General features: G+C 42.0%; 5 protein-coding genes across 5 annotated transcripts; 4 read left to right on the forward strand and 1 right to left on the reverse strand.

Moving 5' to 3' along the window:
• The first annotated feature begins 888 nt into the window (after positions 1-888).
• LOC128714564 (uncharacterized) lies at positions 889-2,332 on the forward strand. Its single transcript, XM_053809439.1, has 2 exons — positions 889-1,807; positions 1,878-2,332. The coding sequence occupies exons 1-2, from the start codon at positions 889-891 to the stop codon at positions 2,330-2,332; spliced, it is 1,374 nt and encodes a 457-aa protein (XP_053665414.1).
• Positions 2,333-2,888: 556 nt separating this feature from the next.
• On the forward strand, positions 2,889-4,328 carry LOC128713628 (zinc finger protein 558-like). Its single transcript, XM_053808489.1, has one exon. It carries the CDS (start codon positions 2,889-2,891, stop codon positions 4,326-4,328), a length of 1,440 nt encoding a protein of 479 aa, XP_053664464.1.
• Positions 4,329-5,558: 1,230 nt separating this feature from the next.
• LOC128711290 (uncharacterized) lies at positions 5,559-7,238 on the forward strand. The gene is made up of 2 exons (XM_053806157.1): positions 5,559-6,447; positions 6,568-7,238. The coding sequence occupies exons 1-2, from the start codon at positions 5,559-5,561 to the stop codon at positions 7,236-7,238; spliced, it is 1,560 nt and encodes a 519-aa protein (XP_053662132.1).
• An 861-nt stretch (positions 7,239-8,099) lies between these two features.
• Positions 8,100-9,796, forward strand: LOC128712360 (sodium channel protein Nach). Its single transcript, XM_053807255.1, has 5 exons — positions 8,100-8,194; positions 8,279-8,473; positions 8,540-9,198; positions 9,278-9,553; positions 9,624-9,796. Exons 1-5 carry the CDS (start codon positions 8,100-8,102, stop codon positions 9,794-9,796), a joined length of 1,398 nt encoding a protein of 465 aa, XP_053663230.1.
• A 2,244-nt stretch (positions 9,797-12,040) lies between these two features.
• LOC128712361 (protein extra-macrochaetae-like) lies at positions 12,041-12,343 on the reverse strand. Its single transcript, XM_053807256.1, has one exon. The coding sequence runs from the start codon at positions 12,341-12,343 to the stop codon at positions 12,041-12,043; it is 303 nt and encodes a 100-aa protein (XP_053663231.1).
• Between the last annotated feature and the right edge of the window lie 9,213 nt (positions 12,344-21,556).

Genomic DNA, 21,556 nt, shown 5'->3' on the forward strand with positions numbered 1-21,556 from the left:
AGCGCTTATAGGGAAGTCAATCATCTAAGCAAAAGGATCTTCACGAGAATGTTATGAATAGTTAGGTCAATTGGAAGGATAATACGCATGGCTTACGGTTCCGATATCAACCGGTGTATTGAAGTGTATTTAAGCTAAAAAAGCAAATTCCATTAATAGAAATAAAAGTGTAATAACTCCTACATAGAAAACGGGATAATGATTTGCATAGCAAAGTCACGTGGTCGCCGGTTTGAATTGAAATCTCGCCAGGGTCACATAGCAACTTATGTTCCGACATTTCCGACAAACGTCAAAGTCAGCTGTTATCAAACGAGCTGTCAAAACGGAGGCTGATAAAAGACGAAGTTTTGCTTATAAATGATCATAATAGATCACAACCATTTCGTATTTATCAAACCGTATCGGGTTGTATCGTGTTGAACAAAACAAGGAAACAAGTTAATAAAAAGATAGGCGAATGCGTGGTTCGTTAAAAGCGCAGTGAATTGAATAAGTACGACGAAATATCGTGAAGCACATGAAACAAAGTTTACTGATCTAGTCTTCCAGATAGATGATACAACAACACAAAATAGGCAACAGATGCATTTTGCTTATATGGTGCAGGAATGTAATTTACCTTTGAATACCATTCTTTAAAGTTTCACGCCCGTCCTGTTCGTCTGTAATTGCACGAACAGAACTGTATGTGTAGTGCTTTGGATGAAGAAATAGTAGAATAAGTGGTGACTCAGCAATTTTGTTGATGTGATTACGTCACAGAACATTGTGTGAAAGCTGGTGACTCTACAGTTGTGGCCCAACGGCACACTTTCTCATTGCTCATTGAAGAATGTTTGTTAAACAATAGTGTTTTCGATAGGAGAATTCAAAGTCGACCTCAATATGGATGCGTTTACGACGGATATCATCACCGCTGAGGACGTACAGTTGGTTATGGCCAGGAGCATACAAGCTTCGTCGAAAGTCGTATCGTACGGCTTGAAACGAATAAGCGATGAACCCATCGGATATCTGGCAGACCACTTCATCCTAGCGGTGGATGTTGAAGAAAAATTGCCACAAATTAAGGGAGAGCATGCAGAAGAATGTGAAACATCCTCTATAAGAACTGATGGAAACATTGGAGCTGGCAGTCAAAACAAATCCTTCTTCGTGAAGATGCTACCGGAGAAAAACCCAAAGCTGGCCGAGTACATAGCCGAGATGAACTGTTTCGAGAAGGAAATTTTCGTATATAGCAAGCTGTTGCCAGAGCTAGCACGGCACTGTCATGGCATTGGGAACGTTGTGGCCAACACCTACCTTACGAAACAAACGAATCTGATTGTTTTCGAAAACTTGAAGCAGCAAGGCTATAGCATGATGATGGATCGGGGGACAAGCTTACTTAATCAGGCGCACATTGAGATGGCCTTACGGACGATCGCAAAATTACACGCAATGTCGTTAATATACGAAGAACGAACTAAAACCACGTTAGCTGAAGTAACGGCCAAGCTTTCTGGTGGCAGTGGAGCATGTATGCTAGAGGAAAATGTGTACGTTAATCAGGATGCGTACGTGCGAACTACAAACATAGAGAATTGCATACAGGTGATGTGTGAAGTAGCGAAAAGGATTGATAAGTATCGAAATTCAGACCAGCTGGAATTCATACTGAAACGTATCCCGCTAGTAGTACGACGAATTTATGACCTGGCCAAACCATCGACCGTGTTCCGCAACGTGTTAAACCATGGAGATTTGTGGTGTAACAACATCTTGTTCAAGTACGAAACAAAAGTAAATGGAACAAAAACAGGTAAGAGAAGCCCGGGCAATCGTAAGCAAATTAACTTTTACTTATACGTATGTTTGTTAATTTTTCACAGTTCAACCCATCGATGCGAAGTTGGTGGACTTTCAGTTTTCGCGCATCGCACCACCAGCATACGACGTGATGGCTCTCATTATGATATCAACGCTAAGCGGTTTTCGAGATCCGCTGCTAGACCATTGGAAGGATTTGTACTACACCAGTTTGGCTTCACATTTGACGACAAACCAGCTGGAGGTGGAGAAAGTTTTACCAAAATCCAAGTTTCTCGAGTCCTGCGCACACTACCATCTGGCCGGATTGATCGAAAGCTGTATGTACTTTCACTGGCCACCAGAGCCAGATTGTTACGAGCGGGATGATAGTACGGAAGATGATTTTGATTGCAAAAACAATTCCAGCGTATTCGTGAGGGCCAGTATACGAGGTTTCGAAAAGTATGAACAGTATCGTACACGCATTAGTGATATGATCACACAAATTGTTGATAAGTACGTGCTAGAACAATAAACCGCGTTGTTCGTAAAACGTTAAAAATGTGTAAAAGAACGCACAGCAATCAATAGGGTGCATTGTTTTGATGAAATTCCCTGGTTCAAAGGATTTACGCAAAGTTATCAAAAAGAATAATGTAAAAGACAGTGTAAAATAATATATAACATGATGTAACGATATTCGTAGATATTGTCGAATTTATATAAAAAATATACACGGCTTAATGAGGCTACATAAATGGTAAATAGAGAATATATTTTTCAGTAGAAAAACTGTTATCTATAAATTAAACGATAATTTTCAAACAAAATCAATAACACCGTTTGTGCAAATGCGCAAAGGTGTCGAGCGCTTTGAAGCCGGTGTTATAAACAATGTGTTTGGTTCATGCAAAGGATATGACATTACTAAAAATTGTAAATAAACAAATGAACATCTGTTTTCTGCTGCAAAACAAAGTGTATAAAATTTAACAAAATTGCAAAAAATTGATGCTCCCCTGCATAGAAAGATACATTCTGTATCGCAAGAAGAAGATATTTGATGCAAAAATTTAGTTACGTGATATAAAATGGAGTTGACCTGCTTATGCTGCCTAGCCGAGGCAACTCTCACGTATAAAATGTCTGCAAGATGTGAATTCCGGGCCGACGAATGCAACGATACGAATCCATCCAACAGCATGATACAGCTGGGCGAACTTTACGCACAACTCATACAGCTTCCATCGAAAAAGCTACTATCGGATATTCAACTACTGTACGATGATATTTGTTCCCGATGCGTGGGTATGCTGAAAGACTTTTATCGATTCCGGATGCGAGCCATAAAGGCATACGAAGAGCTGCAGACCAAAGCGAATATTGCTAAAATTATCAACAGTTTAGAGCAAAGCAGTGCGGGTAATGAAGAGACGGAACAAACTAAGGAATGTATAGACAAAACTAGCGAAAATGTCAACATTCATCGATTGCAAAGCTCTGGTAATACGGACACAGGGAAGTTCGCTTGTACAACTTGCCAGAAACAGTTTAAGAACAGGAAACTGCTTACCAGACACGTGGAAATTCATTCCATCACCAAAAATTATAAGTGTCAGTACTGCGAAATGCAATTTGCAGCAAAAGCATCATGTTATAATCATGAGTTGAGAATGCATAGAAAGGCACCAACGCAACGAAATGGAAAGCAGACACTAGTTTCAAACAAAAAACTTTCAATTGCTGTTAAGAAAAGAAGATTACACGAAACAAGCAACGAAAAACCAGAACAGCCACCAAAGAAGAATTCTCGATTTCCATGCGATCTTTGTTTAAAAAGTTTCACTAGAAAATCTTCGCTAAACGATCATAAGCTGGTGCTACATGCTGGCGTGCGACAACACGTTTGTCACATATGTAACCGATCGTTTGGGAAGGAAAACTCGCTCAAAACTCATATGGTGCTGCATGTTGGGAAAAAATATCGATGCAAGCTTTGCAGTAAATCATTCGCCAAAGGTAGCTTCCTGCGAAAGCACCTCGAGGAGCACGAATTGCCAGAGAGCAAACGAAAGCACACGTGTGGGGTTTGTTCGAAAAAATTTACCACCATGAGCCATTTGAACGATCACGAGCTGATTCATAGCAATGAAAAGCCTCATAAATGTAATCATTGTGAACGAAGCTTCCGTCAGAAGCAGCAACTGAAGGTGCACACTTATCAACACTTTGGCAAACCGTTCCAGTGCACTTATTGCGATACGGCTTACACATCCCCGTCGCGACTCCAAGCGCACGTAAACAAACACCACCCAAAGCGGGAGCAAATATGCGCGAACAAAAGTGGCTTTAGTGCTGGGGGCGAGACGAGCACTGTGCTACAGCCCGATTTTGGCGATAAAGCAGTAAACGAAGAAATTTTGAACGAAATTTGCTATCAGATCAATTCGAACCCAATCATGCTGGAAAATATAGATGCGGGTGGTGTGAATCTCATCTGCAACGAGCCAATTGTCTTCTTAAACGAATGAAGAACCCGTCGAATGATTCGAAAAGGAGAACCTCCTCTCGTCGCTCTCTATCCGTGGCTTAGCAAATCGATTATCCGTAGAACGCGCGGGCCGGTGGCATGATGGTAGCGGTACCAGTCTTCACACAAACGGACCGGACCAAAATTTTTACTAACCGGCTAGGTGGTAAAATAAGTCGATACGGCCAGATCCGTTCTAACGAAAAAAATAATAATAAATTATACCTTTGAATGAAAATTTCATCCAACATTTCGTTACCTTTTTCGGGAATGTTTTATAGTATCCGAAATGATCGGACCGAAGGACTGGAAAAGCCTGCTTCAGCTGACGAAGAATTCAAAGAATGGAAAGAAAGGTAAATAGTCACGATGTAAGAAGTTAATATAGTTTGAGTAATGGGTGAAAAGCCAGAGTTTGTAATTTATTATAGAGTGCTTCAATTACAGGGATACTACGGTGTTGAATACCCCCGGGAAGAGATCTTGAAGATGGTGTGTTGCTCCACCACTCTAGTCCTACTTAGATGTTCAAAGCCGTATACGACAGAATTGCCCTTGTTTGGAATCAAGGCCAATGACAATAAACAACGTCACGTGTCAGGAGATGGTGGATGGTGGTCGGACAACTATCAAGGTCCCTTCTTACCATCAAGGAGATGAAGTTGTACTCACATATCTCAACTTATCGCTAGAGGAGCTTCTTCGGGGACCATCTTCATCACCGGTGTAGACATCACCGGTTAAAACTTATTTAAACCCAGCACTTACGACCCAGCACGTTAAGTCTTTTGGGCTGTTCAGGCAAGGCCAAATAACGAGAAACGATGGAACGAGAGCATCTACTAGAAAAGAGTCACAGTAAGCCATGCCAGTTACCAAGATCGACGAAGGTTGTAGAGTTAAGGAAAACGAAAAATGCGTTTATAAAACACAGTTCCAGTTCCAGCTATGAAAAGATTCATGTAATTACGTGATTAACTGCTGGTAGCAATCATTTCAATTCAATGCAAACCATTTGGCTAGGTCGTTATAACCGGTAAAAAGCCATCGCTGTTATGTCTCCAGATCACGCTGGCAAGATGGGCCTACCGTATTTGCATTTCTTATCATTATCTTTATTGCATTCGAAACTACATGTGCATCTATAAAAGTACAGCTGTACCGTTACGTATACCGCCATTGTAGCGTATTTTGTGGTACAAGAAACAGTTCCCCAAACCCCGGTGTCCAAATGGACCCCGCAACGATCGGGTTAGTTGAAAGCGATATAGAGGAGTTGGTGAAGTGTTACATCCAGGATAAGCGGAACCGTGTCAATGGAAAGTTTAGGCTCGTCTCGTACCAAGTGCGGCGGCTGTGCGAGGAACCGGTCGGGTATTTGGGAGACCATTATCTGCTCGATGTGAATCTGCGCGAAAAGATGGTACATTACTCACCGGAGGAGGAGGAAAAGTATGCCGAAGAGGAGTATATCAGCTTTTTCGTGAAAGTGATCCCCGAACACGTGCCAAAGTTGGCTGACTACATCAAGGAGATGGGTTGCTTTCGAAAGGAAATTTTGCTGTACAAGCATGTGATTCCGCGGCTGCAGGACGTTATGATCGGTACGCGCCCGTTCGTACCCACGGCCTACTTCACCAAGGGCGAACGAATGATAGTGTTCGAGAATTTGAAATCGGAAGGGTATAGCATAGTGGAAAATACGAAAAACCTGCTAGACTTTGAACACCTCAAGGTGGCATTGCAGGCCATCGCCAAACTGCACGCATCATCGCTCATTCTGGAGGAACGGTCGAAAACCCCAATTCCGAAGCTTTTTGCCGGATATCTGAACGAGAATGCGTACGTGGATGATGATGATTATGTGCGGAAGATTAATCTCGAAAATGCCATCCAGGTGCTGTGCGAGATGATCAAGAAAATTGATAAATACGCCAGTTCTGATAAGCTGGAGGAAATATTGGAAAAAGTCCCAGCGGTGGTACGCAAGATTTACGACTTCGCCAAACCCTCGACGGTGTTTCGCAACGTGTTAAATCATGGCGATCTGTGGTGTAACAACGTAATGTTTCGATACGAGATGATACCGACGAGCGTGGATGGTGACATCAATGAAGAAGGTACAGAAATCCCCAACCAGATTTGTAGCCTTGAGTAGGTGGTGGTGTTATCGCCAAGCCACGTTCGTTCTTAACGTATACAAATTTTGTTTGCTTTTTACGTCATCTGCACCTGATAAGGGCACCCGGCCGAGGCACGTAAGGTGACGTCGGACCGCGAGGATCAGCAGGAAGCGGAAAAAGACACTAACGTAGACGCTGCAAACAGCCAGCTAATGGGGTCGAATGGTGAGCGCGGTCGCGGTCGGAAGCGTTCGTCTATCAAAAAGCCAAACCCCTGCGAGGTGCTCAATTTGGGCAATTGGTCCGCACCGGGTGCTGCCCGTCCATCGAGTTGCATACTGATCGACTTCCAAATTGCCCGTTACGCCCCACCTGCGTACGATATTTTATCCTTCCTCACCTCGACGACCACACGGGCGTTTCGGGCGCGCTATCTCGACGAGCTGCTGGACGGTTATTACGAGTCGCTGCAGGTTGAGCTGGACTGGTTTCATCGGGACGTGCGGGAACTCTTCCCGGCCGGCTTTCCATCCTATCGGTCTTCGTGCGATCAGTATCAACTCGCTGGACTGATCGACAGTGTCCTGTATCGGCATGTTACGATGCTACCGATGGAGCTAGTTGCGCGGTGCCGGGAGGAACACCGGCTACCGGGCACGGTGGGCAGCCAGTCACGGTCCGCCAAGATGGATGTGTGTCTCGAGGCCTGGACACAGTGTGAAGATTATCGAAATTTCATGACGGACATGCTATCGGACTTAGTTGATCAGTACATCCTTCGGGTTTGAGGCCGTGGCCACTACTGCTGGTTCTTCGCCGATCAAACGACACTCCCAGCGACGATCCGTTCCATCCGATTTGTTTACTGTTTTGCAACCAAACTGCGACCAAAGACATTAATTTTTAGTATTTCCTGTATTTTAGCAAACAACCGGTCGATGAAGCTAATCCCTGTTGAGGCGAAACTTGTTGACTTCCAGCTGGCCCGGTACGCTCCACCTGCGTTGGATATTTGGACGCTCATAATGCTTGGTAGTTCGCGCGACTTTCGGCAACGCCATTTGCAAACGATGCTCAACACTTATTATCAGACCTTCGGTGATCTGCTGTACAGTGGTAGTGGTTTAAGTGTGGAAATGATCTTACCGCGCTCGGAATATAATGCAGCGTGTGAACATTTTGCATTGGCCGGGATGATTGAATCTCTACTGTTTAGCCATGTTACACTCTTGCCCAAGCAAGCTGCTAAAGCAATGCTCAGTTCTTCGGAGGACTTTGATAGTTTTTTGCGCGACAATGGCAAGCAGCGCTTCTGTCTGGGTGCATTCGAGGAAGCAGCTGCATACAGGAGCCAGATGTCGGAATTGCTAACTGAGCTGGTTGAGAAGTTTATCCTTTAATGCAGGTTAGCCAACTAACAATGGAACATAATAAGCAGCATGAATAAATTAGGATATAATTACACCGACTGTTATGCACACGATACGCAATCAATAGTTTGGGCAACGTCCGGAGAGATCTTTATCGAGAGCCTAATTTACCTAATCTGATTTAGTTTCTGGGACAGTGGAGCAACACATGGTGCCCGTAGAAAGAAATGGTTCAGTTTCTAACTTGATCGTGATCGAACCAGTCCTTCAGGCACCGGGATGAGGTTTATGGACATTGTAAAAGAATACCTGATTAACTCCACCTTTCATGGTGTGAAATTTATAGCGGATGATTCATACCACGCAACGGAACGGTATTATTACTTCCATCGAGTTGGAGTACACTAATCTCAACGCATTATGTGTATCGATGTATCTTAATTCCTCCCCCACAAAAGCATATTCTGGATAGTGTGTGTGATAATTTCCTGGGTCGGTTCCGCCTTTCTCATCGATGCCTCCCTGGAAGCATTCCAAACCAGTGCCATCTCGTTCGTAGTGGAAACGAGCTATCTCGATTGGAACACGCGCTTTCCCTCGATAGTCGTATGCGAAATGCGCAACATGGAACGCATTCAGGCAATTGCCGATAAGTAAGTATTGCGGACAACGATTGGTCTACTATAACCCTTGCTAACGATGGCGTTACTTTTGGTCAGCCTTTGGGGTGACGATCACGATTTCGCAATGGAAGAAGTTTTGAACGAGATTGGGTACTTTCGGGGCGAATCGTACCACACCGTAAACGAGTGTGCCGGTGACGATATGGCGGAGAATTGCTTTTTCGACAACTTTACCGCGTACGCAGATCTGGTGCGCAGTACGTGCATGGAAACGCTGGAGGATTGCTACTGGAATGATAAACCGTTCGATTGCTGCCGATACTTTCAACCGATGGAAACCGAACTGGGGCTGTGTTATGCGGTCAACTCCCTGCAAACCAGTGCGAAACATCCGATCAAGTTGAACATGATCTCGAACAAACATACGGGACCGGGTAAGCTCACCATTACGGTGCTTACCGAGGCGTACGTGTACACGATCGGTGAGGAGGAGGTACCGAACTTGATCACACCCAAGTCGGACGTACTGCTGGTCGATCACTACATCGCCTACAAGCGCCACATATCGATAAAGGATATTGAGAACGATCCGGAAGCGAAGCAGGTCAGCGTATCGCAGCGCAAGTGCCGCTTTCCCGACGAGAACAATCTGAACGTGCATCGGTACTACAGCTACAGTGCATGCTCGGTCCAGTGTCGGAAGGATAAGCAGCTGAAGATTTGCAACTGCACCAGCCATCTGATGCCGAACACGGGTAAGAGGCGGTACCATTACCGCTTAGCTCTAATCTATTGTACGACAGTGCAATATTGGTAACTTCGAATATCTCTCAGATCCTTACGTTAAATGTAACATGTCCGGGCTGATTTGTCTGAATGATAATTACGAAGATCTTACGATTGTCATACCCACATGGTCGGTAGGACGCCGAGGTGTTGTCTGCGATTGTTTGCCATCCTGTACCGAGGTGGACATTGGTATTGTGCATGATTCTCGCGAAAGTATATTCGATTCCGATCGACGATACTCCACTATAGAGATCCAGCTGTCGGCATTACCGACGGAGCGCTATAAGCGCAACGTTGTCCGCGGACGGCTCGATTTGGTGGGTAAGTGTACAAAATGTTCCTCATGGGTAGTGGTGCGTATCTTACTGCTCTGTCTCTCACGAATCTCTAGTATCTGTCGGAGGCACTACAGGGCTGTTTGTCGGCGCCAGCTTACTGTCCTTTGTGGAGATTTTCTACTACTTCACCATACGCCCATACGGAACGCGGTATTTAACTGCTGTGCAGCAAGATAACTTGCGTCCGGGGAAAGTGGTCGCACCCTACAAAGCTGAAGCTAACTGATGGTGACCGGGTCAATATGAAAAGTCAATAAAAAACAAGTTAATAACTAATTAATATCTATATATCAGTTAATAGCCTTAGTTTTTTCAAGTACCTTATCTTCACAGTCTTCGAACTGATATATTAAGATCATTCCAAAAATTAAATAGATTTGACTCAGAACACAGTTGTGACCATATCGGACGCTCTTTGCAGATAAGCATCTCCATTGCGTGCTTGTGACTTCCAATTAGAGGCAAGTTTCCGATTGCTAAGTGCATCCAGGTGTTTGGCTGGTGAAGCGTACTACTCATACACCATACACACACCGGATCGTTGTTATCAGGCTTTTTGCTTTAAGTACGTGGTGTCGAAGAATCCCTGGACAATTCTACAATCATGATTCGAGTTGAGGGCTTACCGGTATTAATTGACCACCATCGGCCTAGATAAGCGTCCACCAAACAGGTTCACATGCACCTAACTGATACCGGGGCGTCACTGATAGACAAGCCCGACATCACCGATTACTGGCCATAAAGTAATGCAGGTGCACGTGTACTGTGTCATCGTTAGCCCAATGCCACGATACTGAGACACACACCTGGTCGGGGAGCGTTCCGATTTTCCGTGACACAAAATACCACCTCGTGGCGATGTCGGTGATCAATCGATTGGACTTTTGTTGTTCCTGTGATAGAGTCAGCGGCCTGTGGCAGTGGGTGTTATCTGTGGGTTTGCGGGACTGCCCGTTAGTGCAAGTGAAGTAGAAAAGAAAGAATAATATAAAACATAGATAATGAACGCGATGAGTACTCTTACACTCAAAGTGTGTGGTGTGCGTTGGTTTTTAAGAATGCATGCGTCATGTAACCTATATAAAAAAACGATATTTCTATAGGACCGAGTGCAGTGCAGGTGTACCCGTATCATCATATCTCTGCCCATGATATGTCATTTGCTGCTCATTCGTACAAATCCAGCCCATGTTTGTTAGCCAGGTGTTTACTCACTTTCTTATCAGGGCATTGGGCAAGTTCGCTTTGACGACTGTGGCAGGTGCGTAAGAGACACGGTTCGCACCTGAACATACACCATATCATGCGCGTTCATTTAAGGTGTTCCTGTTTGGTGGACTTAATGCAGAGCTCATTAAGGCGCATTTTAAAAGGATCAACTGAAAGTGATTGTTACAACCTAATGAAAGGTAGAAAGATAACTGTACTTCTTTCAGTTACATAATCTCAAGTAATACTCCCCATAAACGTGTACGTTTTGTAAGTTATTTATTAGAGTCTACTAATAGAGATGATACAATAAAATAGTAAGAGTTTCTAAAGTGATGAATGTTACACAACATGTTCTGTTGATCCTGCTTGATGCATTTGTAGTGTAGTAAAACTAAAGGTTCATTATGTACTAAAATGAAATTTACTCAATCATCACATAAAATCTGCTTTACAATGCTCGTTAGGCCATTTCTGTTTCATTTTCTCTCTTCCGCCAAACGTAGCACATATATGTATGGTCAATCTCTCATAAAATTCAAACAATTAAACAAACGATGTATTAAAAATTGCAAATACTGTAGATACCAGGAAATTGTAGCTGAATCGATATAGGGAAACATATTCGTAAATTCGTTGAAATAAGCGTGTGCTATGCTGCAACATAAGTAACACAAACCAACGCATATTTCTACTGATCACAGCATATTGTTATGAGGTTAGTTACAACATAAATGCTTCTTCTGCCAATATCCGTTTGCCTACATTCCTGGTATGTTCTTACCTACAAATTTGTTCATATATTTATATGCTTTAAGAACGGGCTTAATAAAACACAAACCTAATGCTATTATGCTGGCAATGACAACCCTCCGGCAATGATAGATGCATCATTCCAGTACAGGCAATATCCGGCCATCTACTGAGATTTGTTTAATTATTCATCTTGCGTGTTTTGTCTCCCTATTGCACACATATCGAAAAGTGTTCCTCCGGCTGCGCCATGTTACAGGCAATTACCATGATGACGTCGTGTTACCATTTGATCTGTGGAGTAAATAGAAATAAAAAGCTTGTAAATGGAATGTTTTTAAGGTTCCCAATATTATCTCTGTAATCCGTAAGGCTCCAATTGCTTCAAGAAAACGAATAAATATGGCCTTTCTTAACAATACTTTGTTGGTTCCCTAGGTCTGATGTTAAACTATGTTTTTGATTGTACCTTTTTCCCCCATTCTTGTTGACGGAATCTTGATACCTATTCACAGGTATTGCTCTTATTTGCTGGAGTATCCCGGGAATCAGGGGCCGTCGAAACGTCCGCATCTGCTAGCGTATTCTGAAGCTCGCAGATGTAGTCGATAACGTTTTGTATCACCTCCAGCTTAGACACCTTACGGTTCGTTTTGTCCATGAACGGTACCAAATCCTTGAGCTTCGCAAGATACACTTGAATTTCCGGATCGTTTTCACATTCCCGACGATGGCGTTGCCGCACACGGCCACCTACGATTGAGGGAACCGAAGCACCCGTAGCACAGTTCACAGTGATGGCTTTCATTTTACACCTTTTCGATACGTTTTTCTACAATTGCAGCAGTCAACAACGCACAGTCTCCTCAGTAATTGTTCGCACGCACTCTTTTTGGCACAGAATAAATATTGGTAATGGTTCACCGTCAGGGCAACAGCATCAACTTAACCACGATGACCTACTTTGAAGATTGCATCAACATTTACACTACGATAAGTAAGAAATTTGTTTCGCGTATGCTCCTGTTGTTTGTTTAGTTATTACAGAGACTAAGCATTTGCTACATTCGCCTCCGTAAATTGTTTTGATATGTACGCAGGCACACGACTCACGGCGTCTTTATATACGTTTTCAGGCTATCAACTCTGCAGGAGCACAGACACCACATCCAACCTATTGTAGCATTGCACAAATCCTTCAATAAATTGTCTAAATTCGTGCTGTTCTGCTGGTTGGATTTCACTTTCAGCAAATTACGTGTAAAGTACGATAAAATATAAATATAGGTGCAATAATGCATAAAAATGTATCAATCACGACATGCGAAGAAAATTCATTTCTAGCGATTAATTATCAAGATAATATACACAAGGTGCAGACATAAACATGTCAGGATGGCTGCCATCGAATTATGCTGATCGGGCTATGCCATTCCGAGAAAAAACATCCTTTTAACAGTTTTTGCAGAGTTTATTAAGTATACAGAACTTGTAGAAGAGATGTTAAGTAGGTCGTGATGAATAAACAGCACATTTAGTCGATAACTTTGTGTATTGTTTTCCTCAAGCTTGAACGAATTTTATTAAAATGGGTGACCTAACTGTCACAATCTATTTATCTACCACGACATCTGTTCTTTATTCACCTTTGTCGGAACTTCGTGTTATTGACAGCTCATGCACGTGCATATTGTTCGTCAAAGTTAAGCTAGCGTTTGTTCCAGCAATCGGTAAAGCCACGCATTAAGTAACATTTTATAAGCCGATTTCGCGGCAAATTCTTTCGATTTACTGTTACCTATGAACTAACATCGTTTACAAACCACACCATGCGTAAAAACGTTGGTTTCTGTTGGTAAGTACTTCATGTTATCTCCATTTTAGGTTAGAATGGTTAAGGGATGTTGAGAACAAACAAGATCGGATCGTGTGATCGATCTATATGATGTTATATCCGTGTTTCACCTGAATGAATTTGATTAAACCATTTACGATAATTCTGATAGCTTTACGAGGAGCGGTTAAATATACGGTAAACTTGTCTGGACGGATGTTGATAATCTATTTGCTCTCGATTCTAGGAATCCAACAAGAACTTGCGTTCCATTGAACTATGATGGAAGCAACGGATGATTGAGGGACAGGAAAAACAATGGCGAAACCCAGTCCACGAGAATGGCTGAAATCATCTGGATCAGAGTCCAAGCCGGTACGTAGAAGCTATATTAACACATGAAACGATCGTGTAATTAATATGATGTTTTATCCGTGTTTCACCTGAATGCATTTGATTAAATCGTAAACGATACTTCTGATAACATTGCGAGAAATTATATATTAATCGAACTTTCTATGACAGGCGTATTAATGATAGCATTTACTCTCTATTCTAGGGATCCAACGAGGACTCCCTTGGCTGAATATATGATCCCCGTTCTCACATCGTTACCCGAAATCCTCTTGATCAGAGACTAAATGCATTATCTAGGTAAGTAGAATCTGATTGGAAATTACTGATAAGAAATTGTGATGCAATCAATATGATGTTATATCCGTGTTTCACCTGAATGTATTTGATTAATCCTTTAACGATAATTCTGATAGTTTTACGATGAGTTCGATATTAATTAAACCTTTACAATATAGAATTAATAATGAAAGCCTATTTGGTATCATTTCTAGGCCTTCTATTGAACTATGGATGCAAGGGACGATAGATGAATAGCCTCGTCCGGATTCCGTTACGGTAAGTAAAAACTATTCTTTAAAACAAGAAACAACATATACGAAATACCATGATGTTTTATCCGTGTTTCACCTGAATTAATTTGATTAAACCTTATACGATAAATTCTGATAATTTTAGGCGCGTTAGAAGTTTAGCCAACTTTTCAAAGTAGGTGTAGTGATAATCTATTTTGTTCTCATTTCTAGGGATTCCATAGATTCCGGACTGCAAGGATGAAAATGAACAGCAAAAGAAATACCAAGCCCAATCAGTTCACAGCAATGTCAACAACTAGCTTGATCAGAGTCAGATTCAGTGAGTAGAATTTGTGTTACTGTTGTAAGCTTCTTTCAATTAGTATCGAATAAAAATGATACAGATGCTCTATTCGTACCAAACATTAAACCGTACGTTGCATTAGAAAATGTCATAAACAAATTACTTCTCTTCAACACATTCATTAGTATGACATGCTCTTTAGTCGGCCATTAGTCTTACTTCCCAAATGATATATCACATGGGCGCAACATACCTCCGGGTACCCTCTGTTACGTATGAAACCATAGATACACTCTGATATTGCTCATGTCTCGATTGTCAGTCCTGCGTACGAGGCCGCCAAACCAAGATATATTTCTGGCGGCCTCGTACGCAGTACTGACCACCGAGGGACACGTGTCGATAATGTCAAGGAAAGCCAAAAATGCCAAACCTAGACCTTCAGAGATCGAAGTGTACCCAACGAAGTAAAAGGCATTGTCGTGTATTGCTTGCCGTGGTATTGTGTCTCGAGATTCCTTCATATTCATTAACGGTCGTGGATCAAATCTTATCTGGACCGATCCCCCCCTCCCCGTACCCCGTACCAATTGAACTTACTCTATCTGGCTACAAGATATAAATAAATCTTACGTTTTGGACTAGTAATGTGGGCCAACGCTGGTATACCGTAAAGTAGATCATAAAACGCGACCGCGTTGGTAAACATTTTTATGCCATCCGGCGGTATATGTTCGAAGGTGTATCATGTTTCAATACCAAACGAGCGCTTATTTTAGTTGCGTTTATTCCGAGACTCAAAAAAAATGAACGCTTTTTTAAGTGTTTGACAACCCTGGCCGCAGGAGAGTAATGTGTACGAATGATGGAAACGAAATCATTAATAGATACTTATCAGCATAACTAAAACCAGTGAAACGTATGAAGAATAGAGTGACTGGGATGAACAAATCTAAACACCATTTAAATGCACTACAGAGTGAAATTTGAGTCGAAAACCGATTCACTCGCTATTTATGCCCCTGTGCAGTGACGCATAAAAAATGATGTTTAATCCCCATGTCGATATATAGCTATTGCAGTATTAGTAAAACCCCACTTCAAGGTTACAAATTTCGCCTGCACGCTTAAAAGGTAAAGAGCTAAGGCGGGGCGGCACTTATAAATGATCTTCTAGACAGATATTAAAGCCATGCTGGGGACGGGGGGACGAAAACATACAGCGCGCTTCCGTATATTGTGTGCCATGTGTTAAACCGTGTTTGATCTTAATATTTGTGCAATCGATAATCAAAAATAACCGTTTGGAAAAGAAAAAAATACACAAAACCTCCCTATTTGCTGCAGGTACGTGTATAGCGTAGATTTGGCTCGTTGATCTTGATCGATTCAGCGAATTTCTGCTTTCTATACGATCAGACCGATCGCTCTTGCCGGTGTGTTCGAACGTTACGTTTATGTAACACGGTTTCCCGTAGGTCAAATTTGTTTTTTCCGTTTGCTTCAAGTGGGTTTTCCGCGCACGCATGGGAATATACGGTACGCCATCGTGGTACATCTGGTAAACTCAAAACTCAAATGTGAAACGCAAGCAAATGCGCAACAAATGTTACTTGTTTTAAAACCATGTAAGTGATCGTTCTTGTGTTTGCTTGCCTATTTGCAAATCGTGCTTGGTTTGTTGTGCACGCTTTGGTCCTTCTATTGGTTAGAAATGGGTGTAGAGTTTGCATTTGGAAGAACAAAAAATAAAACAAAAAGACACCGACAACTCGTGAATCAATACCTGTGCAACGAAGCGATCGAAGCGATGACATATTGGGAAGAGCGTGTTAAAACTGTCCCGCTGATGTGTGGTGGCTGCGCGTTCTCAGTTTTGTAAACGATCTTCTTGTTTCGCTTTTTTTTTCGCCTCCCCCATTTCACCATATTCGATCCTTTAATACATGGGTCGGCCGAAACATCGATGCGTGAACCGGACGATCGGGTGGTACATATGTGCGCTTCGAATTAGGTAAGCGTGTTTGGAAAGACAAACAATAAATTGTGATTTTAGTATTTTTAGCGTGGGATTTTTTTTACTACACACACCCCATCATCGTTCGCACACATTTTTAAAAACACATTTACTACTCTGCAAAGAGTAATATGTTGATATTTTTAGAAATTTTATCTTTTCCATTCGCCGGGATCACTGTTGTCAGTATTGATTTTTCCTCTGGCTGGAACGCACCTAACAGTTAGTGACGCGCATGTAAGTTTAAACATTTCTCGCAAACCTAAAAACCAACGTCGCCCCCGCCCCAAGTTGGAGTGCCGATATGTGTGGCGTTTTAATTGCAACACGGAACATTCCATTCTAATTTCCTTGCACATTTTCCAGTGTTTTTGTTGTTGTTGTGATCACAGGAGTGAACGAGGATCAACCGCAAAGCGAGTAGCACAATGAGTGAAACTAGAAACTTGATGACCACGTTTTTCATCCTCATTTTCCTACTGCTACTACTGTACCTAGTGTACGAAGGCTTTTATCAACCAGACATGTAGTGTGTGTGTGTGTTTTTGTGTTCATGGGGAGGCACGGGAGGCATTTACTACCTTTAGTTTGAGTTTAACGGTTTTTTTTGTTGTTGAGTGTTGTTTAAACCACGAATCCCCAAACACCACCCCAGTATCAAAGATGGCATAAGGATACAGCAGATCCACACCAGCTTCTAAAATGGCACAAAGTAAGACACCTAGCAGAAGCAGAATGGCAATAGTCAGCTCGTCAGGGCGTAATAATATATACGTGAAATACTTATATTTTCCACCAAAGGTCTTGTTTGAAATAAAAATGCAATTATCGCTCGTGCACCCGCCACACTCCACGCTCGCACCATTACTAGAATCTATGGCACCAACAAGCACCCCTCTTCCTTAGTTAATTGATATCTACAACGATGATGGGAAAAACAAACGTGACGTACCCGAGGGGTAAGCAATTTATGAAACATTTTCCTACATGTTTTTGCACCCTGAAATGATACAGAGGTTCGGCAATTAATCGGATTGTTTGTTCTTCCTTGTTGCCGCGTGCAACTCCGTAGGGTTTTCTGTTGAGCGCCATCCTTACATGTGTCAGAACCGGCTGCAACATTGTGGTGGAACAACAATTGCCTTGCAACGATAAACAACCAAAGCCGCGCGCGACTACCCTAAGCCTCATACAGTTCATCCCACAATGAAGAAGGACGATAAGCTTCCAAAGGATAAGCAGATGGACCGGAAAGTTAGACATCCCACTGCATCGTTTTCCACCAAATCCATCATAATGAATCTAATAATAGCATTTTTTCTGTATTTGCTGAGGCGCACCATAGGTCTGTATTTTATTCTGCCCGCGTTTTGGTGGAGTTTTCTAGCCCGAAGTTAGCTTAAAAGTAAACTTAAACTTTATTTTTAGAAGCTGGTGGGAAAAGTGCCATTACTAAGTATAGCAAATTTATCAAGTAAACTTCTTCAGCCCCATTGGTGGAGGAGAGTATGCCAATAAACTTGTTATGCTATCCCGTAATTTTGCTTGACCGAATATTCATTCGTAACATGTGGGTGAACAGCGTATATTTGTCCGAAAAATTTCAAGGAAGCGTTTTAAGCGCATGAAAGGAATTTATTACTTATAGATATTAATAAAACTAGCACTAAGGCTAGGCCATTCTTCACGACGCAAAGAAAAAAAAACACAATAGAAAAAGAGTAGACAGAAACCTTACTTAATTGGCGCTACATTCACTTCGTGGTCTTGGTCTGCAGGAGGAGTCCGATAAACCGCTCATGATCGAGGCCCGTGTCTGCTAATCCAATATTCCGGTCTATTTGGCCATCACTTCAACTCCATTTGGGGCTTTCTCGACTACTCTGTCCATGTGGACGACTTACAACGACTTTACGGGCTGGGTCCTTCTGTGTCATCCTCGTGACGTGACCTGCTCAACGGAGCTCATAGAATTCATTATTGTACCGGCTCCTCCATTGTCCTTTGGGCCTTCCTCGACTACTCTGTCCATGTGGACGACTTACAAGAACTTTACAGGATGGGTTGTTCGGTGTCATTCTCATGACGTGACCTGCCCAACGGAGCTCATAGAATTCATTATTGTAGCGGCTTCTCCATTGTTCTTTGGGCCTCAATTGGCCTGCTAATCCAATATTCCGGTCTTTTTGGCCATCACTTCAACTCCATTTGGGCCTAACTCGGCTATTCTGCCTATGTAGACGACTTACAAACACTTTACGGGCTGGGTCGTTCTGTGTCATTCTCATGACGTGACATGCCCAACGGAGCTCATAGAATTCATTATTGCGGCTTCTCCATTGTCCTTTGGGCCTACCTCGGCTACTCTGTCCATGTGGACGACTTAAAAGATCTTTACGGGCTGAGTCGTTCGGTGTCATTCTAAAGACATGACCTACCCAATGACCGTGACCAGGATTTGTTAGCAGGGCTGATGGTGTTGACACCTTCTATATGGTTTTTTACCTCGTTAATATCCAACCCGAGGTTTTCTACCGTCTGCTCGTTTGGTAAGCATCCGCTACGTAGGAGAGCTTTAAACCAATAGTGTCTATGTCATCAGCGTATACCAATATCAGGATTGACTTATAGAAGATGTTCCCCGAAGTTTCTACCTCCTAGTCGCGAGTGGCTCTCTCTAGTGATTAATCCTGTTTCCATCCATCATGTATTCATGTATCTGCTATGAGCCTTTGGTATTTGTCATTCGTACTAGGGTCTGATTAGTTTGTTCGTTGTTGTTCGATCCACTTCTACAAGATCCGCCGCGTAGTGAAGATCTGATCTTTGACACTTTCCTACTTTCTCTACTTCGAATGGGATGAGTAGTAAAAGGGGGAATACCTGTAAGGCGTATCAAACACCGTAATATCATTGTTATTTATTGCAATACCTTGTCCCCCTTTTTGTGACACAGAGGCAGCTCCTTGGAGGCTCCAAGCGGAAAGTTGGTTCGGAAACTCCATTTGTAGCAGTGATTTTTGGTACTGTGAGTCGGCTCCTCGTTTGCCATATCCTGGCAATTTTTCATTGTAGATGGAAGATTGAGAGGGTCGTCGAGGTATAACTTCGCCTGATGTTACATCTGCCAGGTTCTTCAGGTAGCCTAGGTGCCCTTATGAAAGATCCACCTGCGTTTATGGGGTTTTCGATTAACTACACTCATATCTCACTAATAATGCTTTAAATTCCATAGTCTAGTGATGCCCCTCCATTTCCATCGTGAAGTTAATAGAAACATAAAATAAGAAATAAGCTCTCAAAAGCGCACCATTGAATTAGTAAAGCCAGTAAGGAAAGTTGCAATCGTTGGTTGTAATTTACACTTCAATACTTTATTAGCGTTTGATTTACAATATCTTAATATACATACTCTCGCAATGCGTGTACTTGATAAGGTAAAGGTTATCTTATACATGTCTAATTATTGTTATACTTTTAAAGATCTTGCTTTCATTCATTTTCAACTCGTTTTTTTTTTTTTAGTGATCCAGATGTTTTCTTTTATTTCGGTATTTATGTTGGTAAAAGCCGGGTTTTGTGTGTTCTATTCCTTCTGCTACGGAGCGCGCTAAGAGTCTGCTATTCATAGATTTTTAATCTTGGAAATTTGGATCCCGTTTTAATGTAGCTTTTGTTTGCTCTTGATTTTTGGAATCCTTAGTGGTTTTTTTGTTTGTTTTCTTTTCGTTTAGTAAAGTCAAAATAGAGTGAAACAAAGATATAGTTTCGATAAAGGGCTACCGACGTTACGATAGCTAGCTAACAGCATTGAACACGCAATAATCTTGTTTTTTGTTTTGTTTTGTTACTTGTTATCGTCAAATTACCATCATCATCGCATCATTATCTCCACCAACGATCATCATCGTCGTGTGGTGGGGGGGGGTGGATGGTGGAATGAAACACGTCACACAGAGTTTTCAATGCGTTTAAAATGCTCATTTAGGGACGTGGTCTACGCGCGCCCCACCACCGCGCCACAATACGTTCAAATACGGTGTCCGGTTAACGATGGAACCAAAACCAATCGGAAGAATCAACTATTTAACAGTAGTGTAAATAAAGCGCTGCTAGGCATTTAATTTAATAAAATCCCGTTTCTATCATTTACACTCGCTACAATGGAATGGGTTGTGTATAATTTATGCGTTTATTATATGCCGTTGCTATCTGTTTTGTTCTTTGTTTTTCACTCCCACTCTCTTTCTCTCTCTCTCTCTCTCTATCTCTATCTCTCGCTCTCAATCCTGAACTGATATTATTCGTGTACAAATACTGCCCTTGCGCGCATATCTTATGTTTTGCTCAGATATTATCAACTTTGTTTTTTTTTTTCTGGTTGTTTTCATGGTTATATATGCCTAATATGTTTAGTTAGATTATTTATTTAACAATAAATAGGTCAATAGTGGTTTTTTTTTTATATTATTCAACAAGAAATACAGACGGTACTTTTTTTCCTTTTTCTTCCTCCTTTTACTGACTGACACTAATCTATTTCGTTTTCATTTCATCTTACTTTTGCGATGCGATGAACATATGTGTGTGTGTGTTGTTTTTTTTTTTTTGTTTACTCTTTCGCTCTTTTGCAATTCTACCAGTGTAGGTGGTGCTGCATCAATGCATCGAGCGCGTTGTTCGCTTAATGTTCGTTTTAACGTATTTAGTTTCATTTGTAATAATAAATGCAGACATACAGACACACCGACACATTACGGTCCTGTGTGTAAAGTTGGGAAATATATGCGACAAATGAGGGCTAACAAAAATAGGTTAGCGGCGGTGTGTTGTGGATGCAACAAGCAAAGCGAACCGCTTGATTAACCGACTGTCAATACTTTTCTGGCTTTTGGTAAGATTGAAGACAAATATATAACAAATACATAACAAAACTGTACACACAAATGTGGATGTTAAGCCAAGTAAGCAAATCAAACCGCAAGTTCATTTGCAGT

Source organism: Anopheles marshallii, chromosome 3, assembly GCF_943734725.1.
Source record: "Anopheles marshallii chromosome 3, idAnoMarsDA_429_01, whole genome shotgun sequence".
In the NCBI taxonomy this organism is placed as follows: domain Eukaryota; kingdom Metazoa; phylum Arthropoda; class Insecta; order Diptera; family Culicidae; genus Anopheles; species Anopheles marshallii.

Coding starts and splice junctions, on each gene's coding strand:
- LOC128713628 (XM_053808489.1), top strand. CDS start 2,889: ATGGAGTTGACCTGCTTATGCTGCCTAGCCGAGGCAACTCTCACGTAT.
- LOC128714564 (XM_053809439.1), top strand. CDS start 889: ATGGATGCGTTTACGACGGATATCATCACCGCTGAGGACGTACAGTTG. Junction 1,808..1,877: donor AGTAAATGGAACAAAAACAG/GTAAGAGAAGCC, acceptor AATTTTTCACAG/TTCAACCCATCGATGCGAAG.
- LOC128711290 (XM_053806157.1), top strand. CDS start 5,559: ATGGACCCCGCAACGATCGGGTTAGTTGAAAGCGATATAGAGGAGTTG. Junction 6,448..6,567: donor TGGTGACATCAATGAAGAAG/GTACAGAAATCC, acceptor GCACCTGATAAG/GGCACCCGGCCGAGGCACGT.
- LOC128712360 (XM_053807255.1), top strand. CDS start 8,100: ATGAGGTTTATGGACATTGTAAAAGAATACCTGATTAACTCCACCTTT. Junction 8,195..8,278: donor TCATACCACGCAACGGAACG/GTATTATTACTT, acceptor CCCCCACAAAAG/CATATTCTGGATAGTGTGTG. Junction 9,554..9,623: donor CGGACGGCTCGATTTGGTGG/GTAAGTGTACAA, acceptor ACGAATCTCTAG/TATCTGTCGGAGGCACTACA.
- LOC128712361 (XM_053807256.1), bottom strand. CDS start 12,343: ATGAAAGCCATCACTGTGAACTGTGCTACGGGTGCTTCGGTTCCCTCA.